The sequence below is a fragment of the Halichoerus grypus genome, chromosome 7, assembly GCF_964656455.1.
Source record: "Halichoerus grypus chromosome 7, mHalGry1.hap1.1, whole genome shotgun sequence".
NCBI classification, from domain to species: domain Eukaryota; kingdom Metazoa; phylum Chordata; class Mammalia; order Carnivora; family Phocidae; genus Halichoerus; species Halichoerus grypus.
Window position 1 is genome coordinate 24768723 of NC_135718.1, and position 18214 is coordinate 24786936.

The following is an 18214-nucleotide window of genomic DNA, read 5'->3' on the forward strand; positions in this document are numbered from 1 at the left end:
GACAGGAATCCATCAAAATCCTAGAGGAGAACATACGCAGTAACCTCTTCGACATCGCCCACAGCAACTTCTTTCAAGATACATCTCCAAAAGCTAGTGAAACAAAAGCAAAAATGAACTTTTGGGACTTCATCAAGATAAAAAGCTTCTGCACGGCAAAGGAAACAGTCAACAAATCAAAGAGGCAACCCACAGAATGGGAGAAGATATTTGCAAATGACACTACAGATAAAGGGCTGGTATCCAAGATCTATAAAGAACTTCTCAAACTCAACACCCAAAAAACAAATAATCAAGTCAAAAAGTGGGCAGAAGATATGAAAAGACACTTCTCTGAAGAAGACATACAAATGGCTAACAGACACATGAAAAAATGTTCATCATCATTAGCCATCAGGGAAATTCAAATCAAAACCACATTGAGATACCACCTTACACCAGTTAGAATGGCAAAAATGGACAGGGAAAGAAACAACAAATGTTGGAGAGGTTGTGGAGAAAGGGGAACCCTCTTACACTGTTGGTAGGAATGCAAGTTGGTACAGCCACTTTGGAAAACAGTGTGGAGGTTCCTCAAAAATTTAAAAATAGAGAAAAAAAAATTTAAAAATAGAGCTACCCTATGACCCAGCAATTGTACTCCTGGGTATTTACCCCAAAGACACAGATGTAGTGAAAAGAAGGGCCATATGCACCCCAATGTTCATAGCAGCAATGTCCGCAATAGCCAAACTGTGGAAAGAGCCGAGATGCCCTTCAACAGATGAATGGATAAAGAAGATGTGGTCCATATATACAATGGAATATTACTCAGCCACCAGAAAGGATGAATACCCAACTTTTACATCAACATGGATGGGACTGGAGATTATGCTAAGTGAAATAAGTCAAGCAGAGAAAGTCAATTATCATATGGTTTCACTTATTTGTGGAACATAAGGAATAGCATAGAGGACATTAGGAGAAGGAAGGGAAAAATGGGGGGGGGATTTGGAGGGAGAGATGAACCATGAGAGACTATGGACTCTGAGAAACAAACAGGGTTTTAGAGGGGAGAGGGGAGGGGGATTGGTTAGCCTGGTGATGGGTATTAAGGAGGGCACATACTGCATGGAGCACTGGGTGTTACACGAAAACAATGGATCGTGGATCACCACATCAAAAACTAATGATGTATTGTATGGTGACTAACATAACATAATAAAATTTTAAAAAAATTGTTCTCAATTAAAAAAAAAAAAAAGAATGTACTTCAGGCAGAAGGAAAATGATCCCAGTTGGAAGATTGTGTTGCAAGAATGAATAGTAGTAAATGTGTGGAGAAATGTAAATGAACACTGCCTGTATAAAACAGCAAAAATAATGTGAGGTTGGGTTTAAAAATAACATTGAATTAAAATCCCAGACAACAATAATGTAAACTGGAGGGGAAGGAGTAAATGGAATAAAGTGTTTCAAGTTCATTATTTACTTTCCCAGGCAGAAAGTAAAGGTTTTAAGTAACATTGTGGTGTTTATAAATTAAGTATGCATGTTGTAACTTCTAAGGTAACCACTAAAAGAACTGAAACAGTAGATGGAATTTCTACATTATAGATGGGGAAAGTGAAATGTTTTTTAAAAAGCAACCCAAAATAAGGTAAGAAAAGAGAGAAAAAGAAACAAAACAAGTAAGAAAGTAGAAGCATAAATTGTAATATTTAAACTCAAATATATTAGTACTTACAATAAAGGTAAAACAGATAATAGATGTAGTTAAAAGGCAAAGGTTGCACTACTGGATTTAAAAAAAAAAGCAAAACCCAGTTATGTACTGTTTATAAGTGATACAGCTAAAGCATAAGGGTACAGTAAGATGAAAAGTAAATAAAAAATACAGTAACATTGAAAGTAAATTTAAAAATTGAAAGTAGGGAGGTGCCTGGGTGGCTCAATCATTAGGCATCTGCCTTCGGCTCAGGTCATGATCCCAGGGCTCTGGGATCAAGCCCCGCATCGGGGTCCCTGCTCAGTGGGAAGCCTGCCTCTTCCTCTCCCACTCCCCCTGCTTGTGTTTGTTCCCTCTCTCACTGTGTCTCTGTCTAATTAAAAAAAAAAAATCTTAAAAATTGTTTTAAAAAATAAAATTAAATAAATAAATAAATAAAAATTGAAAGTAGGTAAAAAGAGAGAAAAGAATCTAACATGTAAACATTAACAAAAAGAAAGCCAGTGGTGCTATATGAATATTAGGCAAAATAGACTTTCTGGCAAAAAACATTACTAAAGATAAATGGGCTTATTTCAAGAATAGTAAAAGGTTAAATTCATTAGGAATATATAAACATTTAAAATATATAGGCACTAAATAAAATAGTCCCAAAATATATAAAGCAAAATGTGACAAGGAGAAACAAAGTCATAATCTCAATGGGACACTTTAATATACTTTTCTCAGTACATGATAGAATAAACTGTATCCCCAACACAGCAGCCAAAGTGAGAAAAACTTTTCCATTTTCTCTTCAGAACCCTCCAGTGATTCCCCATGTTATTCTGACTAAGAGCCAGAATCCTCACCAGGCTTTACAATCCCTTCATGATGTGGATTCTACTCACCACCGGGCCTTATCTCCCCCGACCCTGCTTCCTGTTGGCCCTGCTCCAGTCATGCTGGCCATCATGCTGTATTCTTTAACTTACCCAGCGTGTTCCACCCTCAGTGTTTGCACTGGCTGCTCTCTCTGTCTGGAATGTGCTTCAAACAGAACCCACATGGATCCTTTCTTTCTTTCCTCACTTCCTTCAAGTCTTTTCTCTAAAGTCACCTCTGTAAAGCCTTTCTTGGATACTCAGTTTAGCATATCACATTCTTATTCTTTTTTTTTTTTTTTAAAGATTTTATTTATTTATCTGACAGAGAGAGACACAGCAAGAGAGAGAACACAAGCAGGGGGAGTGGGAGAGGGAGAAGCAGGCTTTCCACTGAGCAGGGAGCCCGATGCGGGGCTCGATCCCAGGACCCTGGGATCATGACCTGAGCCGAAGGCAGACGCTTAATGACTGAGCCACCCAGGCGCCCCTCACATTCTTATTCTACCATGTCATATCCTCTTACCCTGCTTTATTTTTTGATTCTCACAATCACTGCTGTTTAGATATCTTGTCCATTGTCTGAATCCCCCAGCAGGATGTAAGCTCCATGAGGGCAGGGAATTTTTGTCTGTTTTGTCCTCTGATGTAGACCCAGGATCCAGAGCAGTGCCTGGCACAGTATATCCACTCAATAGTTGTTGAAGGAATGAATGAAAGGTAAAATCAGTAAATATCTATCAAATTTAGACTATAGAGTTGTATTTTTTAGATGAACAAGAACAGAAATATTCATGTTTAACTCAAGTAAACTTGAAGAACTTGCTGTTAGTTGAAAGCAGACTTCTTATTGCTACTTAAGTGCCCACACCATATTACAGTTACTTGGCAGAGGGCCACAACTTATAGGACAGATTTTTTTGAAAGGTGAATTGGCAGCTGAGAATGATAAAGAAGTCATAAAGTAACAGCTTCAGCCACACCTCCACAATTTCCACAAAGGCTTATTTAAAAGTTTGTATCAGTGCCCACCATGGTCTAGTATGTGGTAAGACTTAGTTCACCTTCACAACTTTTCTGGTTTTCCACATTTTCCAAGTTTTTTTGTATAAATAGACATTATTTTTGAAGTCAGAAAAAATGTTTTATTGTATTTTATAACTTTTGGAGAAAAGAAGAAAGTCCCACTGATTATTTTAAATGACGAATGAATGAATCAATCAATAAACAAATTAAGCATCTAGATTTTAAGCTCCTCAAGGTCAGGGCCTTACTTAAGTTAATCTCTAATTTCCCACACAGTGCCTTGCTCACAGTGGACATTTAATAAATATTTGTTGAACTGTATACACAACAATTGTGTCATTTCTTTCTCTTTCTTTCTTTCTTTTGTATATTTAACAGGGATCTGTTTATATCTACACTCATCGTGAGAAGCCAACCTTTGATAAAGTCCTAGAGGCTTGTGATGGGAAATTTCAAGCAATTGACTTTATCCCACCCGGAAATGAATACTGCATGGTAAGGAATACTTTATTATCTCACAGTAGGATTTAAAGAAAAGATTTTGGAAGATCATGTGCAACCTTACACAAATAGGAGGCAGAGGGTATTCTTGAGGATGTGGAAGAAATGCCAACCACTTCCATCATCAGATCTACTCCCCAGTTAGAATGACATCATTGTATTGTGACTTCATAATATTAAGTGTCTGAAAACAGTCAAAGCAATTGAAATCTTAGGAGCCATCCTGTTTATACTCACCATCCAAGTTTTCCAAGCCAGATCTTTCAACACATTCATTGCTAAAGAGTTATCAAAACTTATTAAACAATTAGTGTTAACCCTCTTTCAGAGTGGTACAGACCTGCTGAGGATGAAAATGAAATACTGGCCATGCTCGAAACATGAATTCAATCTACTTAGGAAAAATAATCCACCTGCTACGTTCAAAAAAGAAACTTTTTTCCTGGTGTTTAACTGCTTACCTTTATTGGTCTCAAGAAACATTTCATTTTTTATATGATTCATCAATAAATCCACTAAGATTTTGGGAGTCCTAGCAAAATATGTACAAGAGCTATATGAGAAAAGTTTCAAAACTGATGAAAGAAATCAAGATCTAGATAAATAAATATTGCATGTACTTTGCCACAAAAAATATACAGATGGCAAATAAGTATATTAAAAGATATTCAATATTATTCACCATTAGAGAATTGCAAATGAAAACAATGAGATGACACCACACATGTATTAGAATGTCTAAAATCTAAAACACTGGCAATATCAAGTGCTAGCAAGGATATGAAGCAACAGAAACATTCATTGCCTATAAGAATCAAAATGGTACAGCCACTTTGGAAGTTTGGCAGTTTCTCACAAAACTAAACATACTCTTACCTTATGATTCAGCAGTTGAGCTTCTTGTTATTTACTTAAATTAATTGAAAACCTATGCCCACACAAAAACCTTCACATTAATGTTTATAGCACCTTTATTCATAATTGCCAAAACTTGGAAGTAACCAAGATGTCTTTCAATAGGTAAATGGATAAACAAACTGTGGCATATCAATACAATGGAATATTATTCAGCACTAAGAATAAATGAGCTATTAAGCTATGAAAAGACATAGAATAGCCTTAAATGCATAACATTAAACAAAAGAAGCCAATTTGAGAAAGATGTATGATTTTCCTCTATATGACATTCTGGAAAGTGTGCTCAGCTCAGGTCTTGATATCAGGGTCTTGAATTCAAGCCCCGTGCCTTTTTTTTTTTTTTTTTAAAGCAAAGTCTGTTAGTTAAAAAAAAAACACCATAATTTCCTATTTCTAGCTTTATTCTTTAAGCAATAATCCTGTTGAATGTCCAAGTAACTCAATTATGTTACATGGAAAAACATTTATTTCACTTTTCTAATCTTAGTTATTATATGTTACTTAAATTGTATTAAAGATAATAGTTAAGAAAAGATATAGTTAATTTTTGTTCAAATCAGAAGTACTGATGTTTTGATTGTCATTATAATCCATATGAGTAAAATGAAATTTTATATGAAATCATCCGAATTATTGACATACTATAAAGGGATTTAGAACATGCTTCCATAACAGAGTCTTATTTTCCATTTAGAGTTTTCTTTTTCTTTCTTTCTTTTTTTTTTATAGACACTCACACATTCAGGGGAAGTTTGTGTTTGGTATATAGAAGATGGTACTTGTGCCAGCAGGATTTATCTGAATACCCCAGTAAGTGTGCCTTATAAATGGATTAAAATATTGAATTCTAATCCAATCTATGTTTTCATAATTACATGTCAATAGTCTGTGGAAATACTTGTTGCAGATGCCTTATTGCATTTCTTACCCTATATATTTAGAATAATTCTTCTGTATAAAATATATTCTACAGCCCAGAGGGTGGAACATAAGGTACTAAATTGGTGTATAGGAAAGTTTTTCTGAGGTGGCAGTTATTTCCAAAGTCCTAGTGGTTTATATCTCACTCGTACTATAAGTTCCTTGTGGATCGGCAGGGTCTCTGCTCCACAGAGGCCCTCTCTCAGGAAGCCAGACTGAGGGAGGGTTCACCAACTAATAGCTCCTCAGTGCCATAGTATGGGAAGGGAGTGCCAGAGAGTCTAGCAATTAGTTGCTTTTACTCAGAAATGAATCACCCCCTTGGCCATAACTAGTTAAATGGCCCCATCTAACCTCAAGGTTAGAAATGAAAGAAAATCCCCACTCTAACCAACTTGAGCCAAAAATAAAAAAGTGGGGGTTATTGGCTTAATCAACTATAAAGTATAGGACTTGTCTGGCCTCAGATGTAGCTCAGTCCAGCAACTCAAATGATATTACCAAGGACCTTGTTTTTCTCTCTATGTCTATAGTTTCATCTTAGGCTTCTTTTAGTGGTACCCAAATGCCACAGGTGTCAACCTCAGAGGTGTCAGACCATCAGGAAGAAAGCCTCCTCAATGGGAGGAGGAAGAGAAAAGAAGTTTTTCCTTTCCACGAAGCTAGATGTCTTCTGATGTCTTAATAACATCTCTGAACTAATCACTATGCACAAGGGAATGAGAAATGCCAATTGGCTTAAGCTCAGCCTTGAAAATGAGAGTCAGATCTGTTTCATTGAACCCCCAAAAATGAGAGAGATGGTTTCTCAATGGATATTCAAGGAATTTTCCAGAAGGAAGGTGTTTGGCTATTGGGTGACAAACCACAATTGCTCACAACACTCGCCACAAAGTGATACCATTATTTCTCCCACGTTCATAGTACATTTTACATAAAATAATATTTTAAAACCATAAAAAGACCAATAAACAATGGCAATGCTATTTTCCCCTTATATTATCATCATTTGATATATTACACAGTTCTAGATGAGATATGGATCTTGGATTTTGGTAGTAGGTAGGGAAGTTACAATCCTTCCCCTTTATAAAATTAAAATCTCAATTATAAAACAAGAGGAAGCGTCATACCTCACATAAGAAAATTATAAGACACAAAAGATGCACAATTCAATGGGATATATAAAACTCACCCTGACAAGTAAACATAAAAATTCTTACCTAAAACACTGAAATATGAATAGACTGCACTCTGGTGACAAGAGCTCATATGTGTTCATTTCTATTAGAACTACTAGAGCTAGAAGAGATCTTAAAGCTCATCTGATCACATCTCCTTTCACAGACGAGAGACATACAAATGGTTAACAACCCACCCAAGCGTCTCTATAATCAGGACTTAATCTTGCTCTTCTTGGCTAAGGAGAGAGATAGGCACCATGAGAAGGTCTGCTTTCTGCACCAGAGATCTTCCCTTCACCTGAGCAGAGGGGAGAGATTCAGACAGTGTTCACTGTTAATTTGACAAACCATCATTGAGCTCCAAACCAGGCACAGTATACTCATGTGGATCAGCCTGAGTTGGGGATAACTGGCGGTTTTTCCTCACTGGAGAATACTGCTGCATTGTGGGGAATTGATAAATGCGCTGACCCAGCAATGCTGAGGCCAGATCTCCCTGTCTATGCCTGGGACTGTGTTCCGCATGAACATTTTAGGCAATGGTCCTCAGAGAACCTGGCCCAGCACTATGATGGGAGGATATCTGGACACTAGAAGCTTCCCTTGATGGTACTTGCTAAGGTGCATAAGACCCCTCCAGATATTGCTGTCCATGTTTAGCCTAGCCTACTATTGCCCTAGAATGAAGGATAATTTCTTTCTTTTTTTTTTTTTAAAGATTTTACTTATTTATTTGACAGAGAGAGAGACAGTGAGAGAAGGAACACAAGCAGGGGGTGTGGGAGAGGGAGAAGCAGGCTTCCTGTGGAGCAGGGAGCCCGATGTAGGGCTTGATCCCAGGACCCTGGGATCATGACCCAAGCCAAAGGCAGATGCTCAACAACTGAACCACCCAGGTGCCCCTGGAGGATAATTTCAACAGATTATTTTGAGAACACACACACACACACACACACACACACACACACACTGAGACATCCCATAAAGACTTTCTTTTAAAAAAAAGAAAAAAAGAAAGACCCTCACCATTTTGTTTCCAGTTTCACACTGAGCTACCACTGAAGACTCAACCCTTAAAATTCACCTTAAAAAAATAAAATAAAGACCTCCTCGGCTGAGCAACTGTGCATTCTAATGAGGCAGGACACCTGAGTTCTCAGCTTCATCATCAGCTATGGGATCCTGAGGCAAATTGCTATTCTTTTCTTCACCTCCATTTTCTATTCTACAAAATGATTATCTCTTAAGCTCTTTTCTATTTCTAATGTTCTGTGATTTTATTCAAAACAAACTACAAAGTATAATTATAGAGGAATGAAGCTGATTGCTTAAGTGTCATGAAAGCAAATTTATTCTCCTAGACATCATATTCCGTAAGTGATTGTGAGATGAGCAGGAATTTGTGATGCATGTCTTTGGTTACAGAATACACGGGGTGTGATATGGTTATTTTCTTGTCTTCCCCCATCATACCAGCATCCCAGGATCTACCATTATCCAACAGATGAATGCTGATTTTTAAAAATCACTAACATTCGGTAAAGATGTCCAGAAGATGCTAGGAATGTATTTTAAGTTTGTTTTATTTTTTCATTATTATTGGTATAATCATGTCATCATTTAGGGATAAAAATGAAGCCATGGTTTAAAGCTCAAGAAATCTCTTTATATTTTTATGATTCTAACGTTAGGATAAAAGAATAACATGTAGCGACTCCTGTGACTTATGCTGTCGATTAGCTCAGGAATGCTGCGTGTCTAATTTGTAATACCACATTATACTTGCCACTCCTCGTTCGGATGGCTTTCCAAATAAACTGTAGATTCTTATGCATGGTAAAGCAGGCTTCGTGTTCTGGCACGGTGAAGTTAAGCATCTGGGGTTATTTTAAACAGGCAACAGTGCTGGCTTGCTCTCCTTCCTCCCTCTCTGTGGCTGTGGGCACCATGGGGGGCTTCATCCACTTCCTCGATGTCAGGGATGCGGAGGCCCCTCAGGCAATTCACAAGGCCTTCCCCTCGGAACGGTCTGTCCAGCACCTCCTGTAAGTACTTCCTGTTTCTGGCAGCAACATTGCCAAGGCCTGTCTGTTGAGAAGTCCAGTAAAGCCATAATTTATTTTTTTTTAAAGATTTATTTATTCACTTGAGTGGGGGGAGGGGTAGAGGGCGAAGGAGAGAGAATCTTAAGCAGATTCTGTGCTGAGCACAGAGCCCGATGTGGGGCTCAATCGCACAACCCTGAGCCAAAACCAAGAGTGGGACGCTTAACCATCGGTGCCACCCAGATGCCCCAAGCCATAATTCCTTTCAATTTTAAGTTTTACATGTTTTGTTTTGAAAATGAATACATTGCCTCAGTTCAGCGTTCCAAAAGGACAGAGGGGTGCATAGGGAAAAGTCTCCCACTCTTGTCCCCAAACACCCAGTTCTCCTCCCTGGAGACAGCCTGTTCCCAATTTCTCATGTATTCTTTCCAGAGATAGTCTATCCATAAATAAGCAAAAAGTAAATATTCCTTTTAATTACACAAATAATTATCAAGCACTTAAAATGTGCTATGTGCTTGGTTCTATTAACTTCATGAGATGGATGCTCTTGTCTCCTCAGGGAGATGAGACACAAAGTGTTTAAGTGACTTGCTTCATGTTACACAGGTAGGAAATGGCAAATGTCAGGAGCAGAACCCAGGCAGTTGGGCTCCAGAGTCACTGCCTTTGCTTTTTTTTTTTTTTTCCAAGTTTTTATTTAAATGTCTTTGCTTTTAGATAGCAAACCATATACAATGTTCTATGCCTCTTTTTTTTTTCACTTCATGGTATCTCTTGGACCATGATTTCTATCCACACATAAAGACCTTCCTTATTCTGTTTTATGGCTACATAGTACTCCATTATATAGATATACTATAATTTTTTATTTTAATTCCAGTATTGTTAACATACAGTATTATATTAGTTTCAGGTGTACACTATAGTGATCAACAATTCTATTATACATTACTCAGTGCTCACCATGCTAAGTGTACTCTTTAATCCCCATCACCTGTTTCACCCTTCCCCCACACATCTCCCCTCTGGTCACCATCAGTTTGTTCTCTATAGTTAAGAGTCTGTTTTTTGGTTTGCCTCTCTCTCTCTCTCTTTTTCCTTTGCTCATTTGTTTTGTTTCTTAAATTCCACATATGAGTGAAATCATAGGATAATTGTCTTTCTCTGACTGACTTATTTTGTTTAACATTATACTATCTAGCTCCATCCATGTTGTTGCAAATGGCAAGATTTCATTCTTTTTATGACTGAGTAATATTCCATTGCATGGACATACACCACATCATCTTTATCCACTCATCTATTGATGGCACTTGGGCTGCTTCCATAATTTAGCTGTTATAGATAATGCTGCAGTAAACATAGGGGTGCCTGTATCCCTTTAAATTAGTGTTTTTGTATTTTGGGGGTAAATACCCAATATCCCATCATTTTTAAAAGATTGTATTGATGGGCATTTAGATGACTTCACATCTTTTGAAGTAATACTTTTTAGAAGACAGCACAAATACATTGGATTTAGACTCATCTGTTGCTATTATTCTTTCTTTTGTTAATTTGTCATAATAGTATTATCAGAACTGACATTTGTGCCCTGCTTTACAGTTTGAGGTGCTGTCATACACTGTAGCTTATTGAATGTGATCCTCACTACACTGGTCAGAAGGGTATTATGCTTGTCCCTGTTCCACAAATGAGAGAATTCAGGTTCAGAGAGGTGAAGAGAGAAGCCTTTCGAGGATTGCCCAGCTAGCGCCTAGAGGAGCTGGATTTCCACCCACCGCATTGTTTCCTGCAAGTGGCCCCCTCCCGCTCTGGCAGAAGACCCCTCACCTCCCTCTATCTACACATTTGCCACCTCCTCTTTCTCAGATCCTCTTCTCTTATTTTAATTTGTATCTTCCCATTTTTCTAATTTGATGAAGGTGCAGAAACATTTCACTACATTCTTCCTCCCCCCATGAGGCTTTAGTACTGCAGAGGGCTGCAATGTTGCACTGATCACTGGTGTGAGGACTGTTTATTTCCCCCAGAAATACCAAGAAGGCTCTGCTATCATACTTCATTCAGTTATGATGAGGATGCTACTGCATCTTCTTGACTGTGCACTTATAAGCTGCAATTTGGAAACAGCATTAACCTAGAATGTCATGATTGCATTTGTATGTCATCACTTGGCTTTTTTTATAAGATGGGATAATATTAAAAGTCAAAAACCATAAGAATGACTGGTTTTGAGTGTATCTCCATGCTGTCATTCAATAAATTTGTTTACCATCTTATTAGTGAAACAAGTAAAATTGGATCCTCAGATTTCTTGTTTTCTTTCTTTTCTAGTTATGACCAGCGAGGGATATATCTATTAGTTGGAACATCAGAAGGCTGTGTCTTTATTATCAATGCCAATCCATCAAGCTTGTTTCAGATCCTTGGATTCGTAGGTACTACATGGAATGCTTATTAATTTAAAATATTGGTCACTTCATTCCAAAGAATTTAAGATTGTGGAAATGGGGCTCTAGTGAAACAATTATTTGCAGTATATTTTCTAAAAAAGAGACATTTAAATAACTGGTGTAAGTTACATAGGAGAATTCCTACATCATATTTAAAGGGTTTTTGGTACATCTGCTTGGTACATAGTTGATGTTAAATAAACCTTCTGAAATAAATTAATGAATTAATTTAGATATCTCTAATGTTAGACATTATATATAGTGTATATATGCATATTATATACATTATATAATATATGTGTATATTATACACATATATATAATGCTAGATATTTCTAATGTTATTACAAAAGGAGTTTGGTTGGTTTATCCTTGAAATATATTTTAAAATATTTTATTTCTATTTAATAAAGATAGCTAAAGAAAGTTTTATTACATGCATCTTTAATATTTCCTCTTTAAACAAAATGATATCCAGCTTTTTCAGTAATGCCATCCGCATGCCCAAGTAAACTACAGACCTGGCAGGTGAAATAACACTTATATGATAAATAGTAAGAACTAATACTTTTCTTTCTGGCTTAAGGACCAAATATATATGTATATTTTCCCCAAAACATATTTTTAAATTTATTCATTGACTTTTTAAAATTAGTGAGTGACTACTACGTGTAAAATGCTGAACCTAGGCCAGTGGGGGTATGGCAAGGTCAAGGAGACAATTTAGTGGTGGAGGAATAAGCAGAGTGCTGTGTGGTCTCAGAGGAAGAAGCAATTAATTCTGCCAGGTATGAGGAAAGGAGTGGGGGTCAAGGGGGACACAGATAAGGAGGTGTAGAGGATTGGGGGAGAGTTCTCTGAGGGTGTAAGTCATGGAGGATGGGGCATATTAGTATTCCCGCTCAAGACAAAAGACTGAGCAAAGGCACTTGGAATGGTAGGAAGTCTGGTATAATAGGTAAACAGAAGAGTTTATTAGATGATGATCATGGCAATGAAGTCTGAAAGAAGACGAGTGTCTTGAATATCATTCCAAGGAGTCTGGACTTTTTTCTGTGGGTAATGAGACACCATCAGAAGTTTCCAAGATGATACAGGTATGATTTGACTTGGATTTTAGAGGATGACTCTGCCACAAGTGTGAAGGATAGAGCTGAAAGGCAAGAGAATGGAATAAAAAAGATGAGTTAGGGAATAATTATAGTAGCCCAGGCAAGAGTGATATAATCATAACAACAGCCAACATTTATTGAGGGATTCCTTGCCATGTGATAGTCAGTGTTCTAAGAACTTGGCATGTGTTAATTCATTTAACCCTTACAGACAACTTTTATGAGGTAGAGACTATTACTATCCCAATTTACAGATGAGGCAACTGAGGCACAGTTAAGTACTCATTCAGAGTCATATAGCGTGGTAACAGTGGAGCCAGGACTCGAACTCAGGAAGTCTATCCTCAGGCTTTTGCTCTTATCCACAGTGCAAACACTGTGCGGCAGTCATAGAAAGAGAAAGGAGGGGACAGCTCTGAGTGATGGAGTTGATAGGACTTGGTATTCCATTAAATGTGAAAGGGGAGGATCAGCAATGACTCCAAAATTTCTAGCCTGTGATTTCATCAAATGAAGTAAAAACTTAAGACAAAAGGTTGAGGGATAATGTGAGCTGACGAGCTCTGTAGAGTTGAAGCTAATAAGCTCTTTAGTGGGGGATATTTAGCTAATGTTTGGAAATGGAGATTTGTAGTTCAAGTCTCAATGGTAGAATTCTGATCTTGAAATTATGGAAGCTGATGAGATGGCTTAAGAAAACAGAGTAAAAGCAAATCCAATTGCTTAATGAGACCAAACAGGTAAGCTAAATATGTAAATGTGAACGCATGGAGCATGGTAGGACCTATGGCTTACCTCAGAGTAGATGTACATCCTGCCTAAATATTCCATTTTTTAATATATCTGGTCAGTCAGAGTGTGGGATGGGAAAAGCAACTTCCAGTTAAGTTATGGACCAAGGAAGATGGCGCAGTGAAGCAAACAGGACAGGCCAGAGTAATGAGAGCACTGGGAGTCACCCGCTCCAGAAAGACCTTGAGGGAGGAAGCTGGCTGAGGGTGTGGACTGGCACGAACTCGAGTGCAATGAGGGCTAGGCAGTCAGAAAGTGAAGTCAGTAAGTAGCAACTCCTGTTTTAAGGAGTTTGCAGCAGAGAAAAGAGAATTGGCATAGATGGCAACCATGGTGGGGAAGCAGGGTTGTAGCAAGGGCTCAATTTGAAGACCGGGGAGTCTTGAGAGCTGAATAGAAGAAATCATAAAAGACACAAGAAGATAAAATGAGGTCCTTGAGAGCACATGGTCTAATAGGAGATTAGTGGCATGAGTTCAATATCAGAAATGTGAAGGATTGCATTTTGTTCATACAAAAATGCCTTCTGGATAAGAGCATTGAGATCCACTTTGTATCAGATGTCTTTGGTCTTCTTTGTTATGTCAGAGGAAAGATCATCAGCTGAATATCTGAGGGGAGAGGCTGATAAAGTGGACACATATAGAACAGCTCCTGTGGAAAGGGGGAGTAGTGACTTTGGAAAGAACTGAAGATGTGCCCCAGGCATGGCACCTTCCAGAGGCCCGATTTCCAGAGGAGCAAACTCATCACGTCATGGGCATTTCCACCACCCCTGCAATACCTTGGCTATAGATGCATGGAGGTGCTGTTGAGGTGAAGATGGCATACTCCAGAGGCTTCCCTGACAGGGAAAGGAGCTGAGCCCCACTGAGCGGGCTTGAATCTGCCAACCCAGATATCTAATCACGACAGTTCCTCATCATTCATCAAAAATGTCCCCATCACTTATATCTAAAGATTACTTTAAATATGCAGTAAATAAATTGAAATCTAAAGATTTAGTGAAGGCAATTCTATAACATGGTATCTTACTTGGGAAGATAAAAGATTCTTTAAACTTATGAATGACCACTTATGATGATTTCCCTTTGCTTTCAGAGGTGGGCAAAGACATTTTACAAATATCCACAGTGTCTCTTTTGGAAACAGACATAGTAGAAGTGATGGTGCTTTCCCCACTTCCAGAAACAGGAAGAAGCAGATTGGAAATATTTACTCTGCCTAAAATACTACCACAAGGTAAAGAAAAATCAAGCAACCAATTCTGTGCTGGGCCCAGATGAGTAGCTGCTTAGCTTGCTTTCTTTTTTTTTCCCCCCTAGTGATTGCATTTTTTTTCCTCTTAGCCTGTGAAGAGGTAAAATGGCCATCTTTTGTGCATCTTACAAAGTAAAACTGATGTAGCTGCTAACCAATGTGATATGTGGACTTTCCTCTGGGCCTTCTCATTCATATGAACCTATCTTATTACAAGAGAAGAGAAACAGGGTCAACTGGCACTTTTGTCAGATTGATTTGTCATTTTGTGATATCTCTTGTTTTGTAGCTTCGAATATACATGGTTAACTTCAGACAGGTTACTGTGTAGTTACTTTCACTGATAGAATTGTAAAGAAAGCTTTTTGGATAAAGAGGTCTGATAAAATAGACACTCTTTGTTTTAGATAACAAATATATTTGGGTAGTTAGTTTGCAAATACATAATTATGGAGCATAAGAGAGCTGAAAAACCTCAAAGTACTCTTGTGTCTTAAGAATCTCTAGACCATCATGAGTATCTTTTAATATGCCTCTACTTAATTGATTAAATTAGCCAAGACCTTATAAAGGATATTTTATGCACTATCAGTCATTTAATACTCAAGTAGTTCTAATGAACTTCTAATGAAGTTGTTTTGAATCATTTTTATCCTCTCAATAGCCTCTGCATTATTAATTGAGCATTTAAATTTTTATTTAAATTTTCATAGTTATTCATTATGATTAAAAAATAAAATCAACATACAGTGAAAATGATCTCTCTTCTTCCCCAAATCTTATAGTTTCTGCGAGCTTTATTGATGAAAGAGGGAGGCTGAAAGATGCACTCATTCACAGGTTCCGGTATGAGATAGAACACAGCCTGTCTTCTGCCGTGCTGGACTTTCAAAGTCACCAAATATATGGCTTCTGTAACCAAGTGCCATATATCTGCAGCTACCTTCTTCCTGAACAAGTATGCCAAAACTTAAGCATGCTATTATTTATCTTAGAAGTCAAGATTGATACATTGTATTAATTAGACACAATCCATGCTTTAACATTATAGTCCAGTTAACAATGGCTTTAGTATAGTAACATAATATTCTTGAATTAGATACATTATTAGCATTATTTGTTAATCTATCATACATACCTTTGAGCACTGTCATACTTGTGCTACATACATCCTGCTTGTCAGATAAACATGCAGATAACACAATTATTTTAGTGCCCTTAAAAACAACATAGCCATGGAACATCTATTCCACAGGTATCAGGTGTCAATGGTTTTCCATGGAACTTTGCACCTGAGCCACATGCAAAATTGCACAAAATAGATAAACTATGTTTCTGCCATCCTTGCATTACACTCATTTCAAGCATCTCTCATATAATACCACTCCTGCTACACACACTGGCCCAGATTATCTACCACCCTCCCTTCTAAACCTACCTCTTCCAGGGCAGCCAATGTCAGCAAGGTATGAGACATAGAAATTCCAAGAAAGAGAAATGTTTGTGGCAAGGAGAATTCAAGGAAAGCTTCACGGAGGATGTAACTGGCTTTTGAAGAATAGGTCAGACTTAGACATGGAGAAATATTGTGTACAATCTTGGCAGGTGGTGGGAGTTGCTGAGGTAGAGAGGGGACAGGTTGGTGGGAATGGAGTGGGGAAGGGCATTCCAGACAAAATTCACGGCATGTGTAGGGGCTTGGAGGTGGAAGTACATGAGGGAATACTGACTCATTCAACTGGACTTGAGCATGGGGGTATGTGAAAAGAATTAGTAAAAAATAAAGGCTGTCAGGGATGCCTGGGTGGCTCAGTCAGTTAAGCATCTGCCTTCGGCTCAGGTCATAATCGGAGGGGGGGAGTGGTCCTGGGATCAAGCCCCATGTCGGGCTCCCTGCTCAGTGGGGAGTCTACTTCTCCCTCTCAATACTCTGCCTCTCCCCCCTGCTCATGCATGTGTGTGCTGTCTTTCAAATAAATACAAAAAATCTTTTTTTAAAAATAAAGATTTTTGGTGCAGGCTGGGATCTTTAATGGTAGCTAATGTATAAAGACTTCTCTTGGTTGGTTAGAACAAACTTTAATTTGCAAACAGAGATGAAAATGTGGTGTATTGGTTTATTTACATCGACAGTGTTTGCAGATTTGAATCTGACCATATATGCACAAGTGCAAGCTCTAAGGTGCTGCTCCCCTGATCTTTTCTATAATGGGGTCATGTTCTTTGATTGGCAGGAACACAGTGGTATTTGCATTCTTAAGCCATACCAAAAAGTGCAAAGCAAACACTATGGACCCGGAATGCTCTCTCTGTCTCCACATGGGTTGTGGCTCATAACAATAGCTAAAGGTGGAATTCTGTGTATCCGAGATGTTCATACTTTGGTAAGCTACTCTTTTTTTTTTTTTTTTTTTTAATCTTGGGATGTATATCTTGATCTCATATAAGGAAAAAAAGCCCTAGGGAAGTAATTGGGCTTCTTTCTAGGTAAATTAATTCATAACTTATTTACCACTGATGGTAGTATTGACTTAAACATTTTATAGGCGTTTTTATATACTGAGGTTTGAGTTTCCAAGGGAGGAAACACCAACCAGTAGACAGAGATCTGCCAGGAAAGAGCGTGGGACAGGGATACTGCAGGTAACCTGCAGCCCAGCTCCATCACCACTTAGTTGCGTGTCTTGGAGACTCACTGAGCTTCACTGAGCTTCAGCTGCTCATCTGTAATATTGGGGGAACCTTTCATGCTCTCAACCTGTGGGATTCTGATGAGAGCCAGGGAGAGGGTATATGCAAAACTGCTTTGGAAATAGTGAATTGCTGTGTAAACCTAGGGATTATTACTCCCGTCTCCCTGGCCTGGAGCGACTCTGAGCTGGTTGCTGCTTCCCCTTCTCCCCCACCCAGTTCTTCAAGTGATGCCGGAAGAGCATAAGGGAGAGGGTGTGGCCCTTACTGAGTCCTCCCGCATCACTTGTGGACCTCAACATCACCAATACTGCTACCATTTCTGATTTCCATTGAGAAAGTGAAAATAGTTTCTTCTCCCCCAACTGTGGAGGATCCTTTTCTAGGTTTTGAGACCAAGTTGAACTGGTTATCAGTATACTTTAATGAGGCCAGTGATTCTTACCCAGGGTTCTACCCCACACACCTGAAGCCTTGCAACCACCTACATGACATACTCCTGCAGGTCCACAGATAAACTGGGCCCTGGTGTGTACATCTGGCTCTCCTTGTTCATCTGTGTAAGAAACCATATTTGGACTGCAACTGAACAAAACTGATAGTATTATTATACAGGAAAAATCTTGAATCCTTTAGAGATTATTTTGAAGTTGACAATTTGCAAACTTTGCTACATTGTCTCTTATTCAAATGATTTATAATAGATGCCACTGCTGATGGTGGCATGATGT

General features: G+C 38.2%; 1 protein-coding gene across 1 annotated transcript in view; it reads left to right on the top strand.

Moving 5' to 3' along the window:
• The window catches only part of CFAP43 (cilia and flagella associated protein 43), a 111343-nt gene that overhangs the window by 37750 nt on the left and 55379 nt on the right, over positions 1 to 18214 (top strand). The window contains exons 9-15 of the mRNA XM_078077143.1: positions 3976 to 4092; positions 5746 to 5826; positions 9018 to 9166; positions 11510 to 11613; positions 14634 to 14774; positions 15578 to 15750; positions 17027 to 17176. Coding sequence (XP_077933269.1) covers positions 3976 to 4092; positions 5746 to 5826; positions 9018 to 9166; positions 11510 to 11613; positions 14634 to 14774; positions 15578 to 15750; positions 17027 to 17176 — 915 coding nt within the window. The remainder of the gene's footprint in view (positions 1 to 3975; positions 4093 to 5745; positions 5827 to 9017; positions 9167 to 11509; positions 11614 to 14633; positions 14775 to 15577; positions 15751 to 17026; positions 17177 to 18214) is intronic.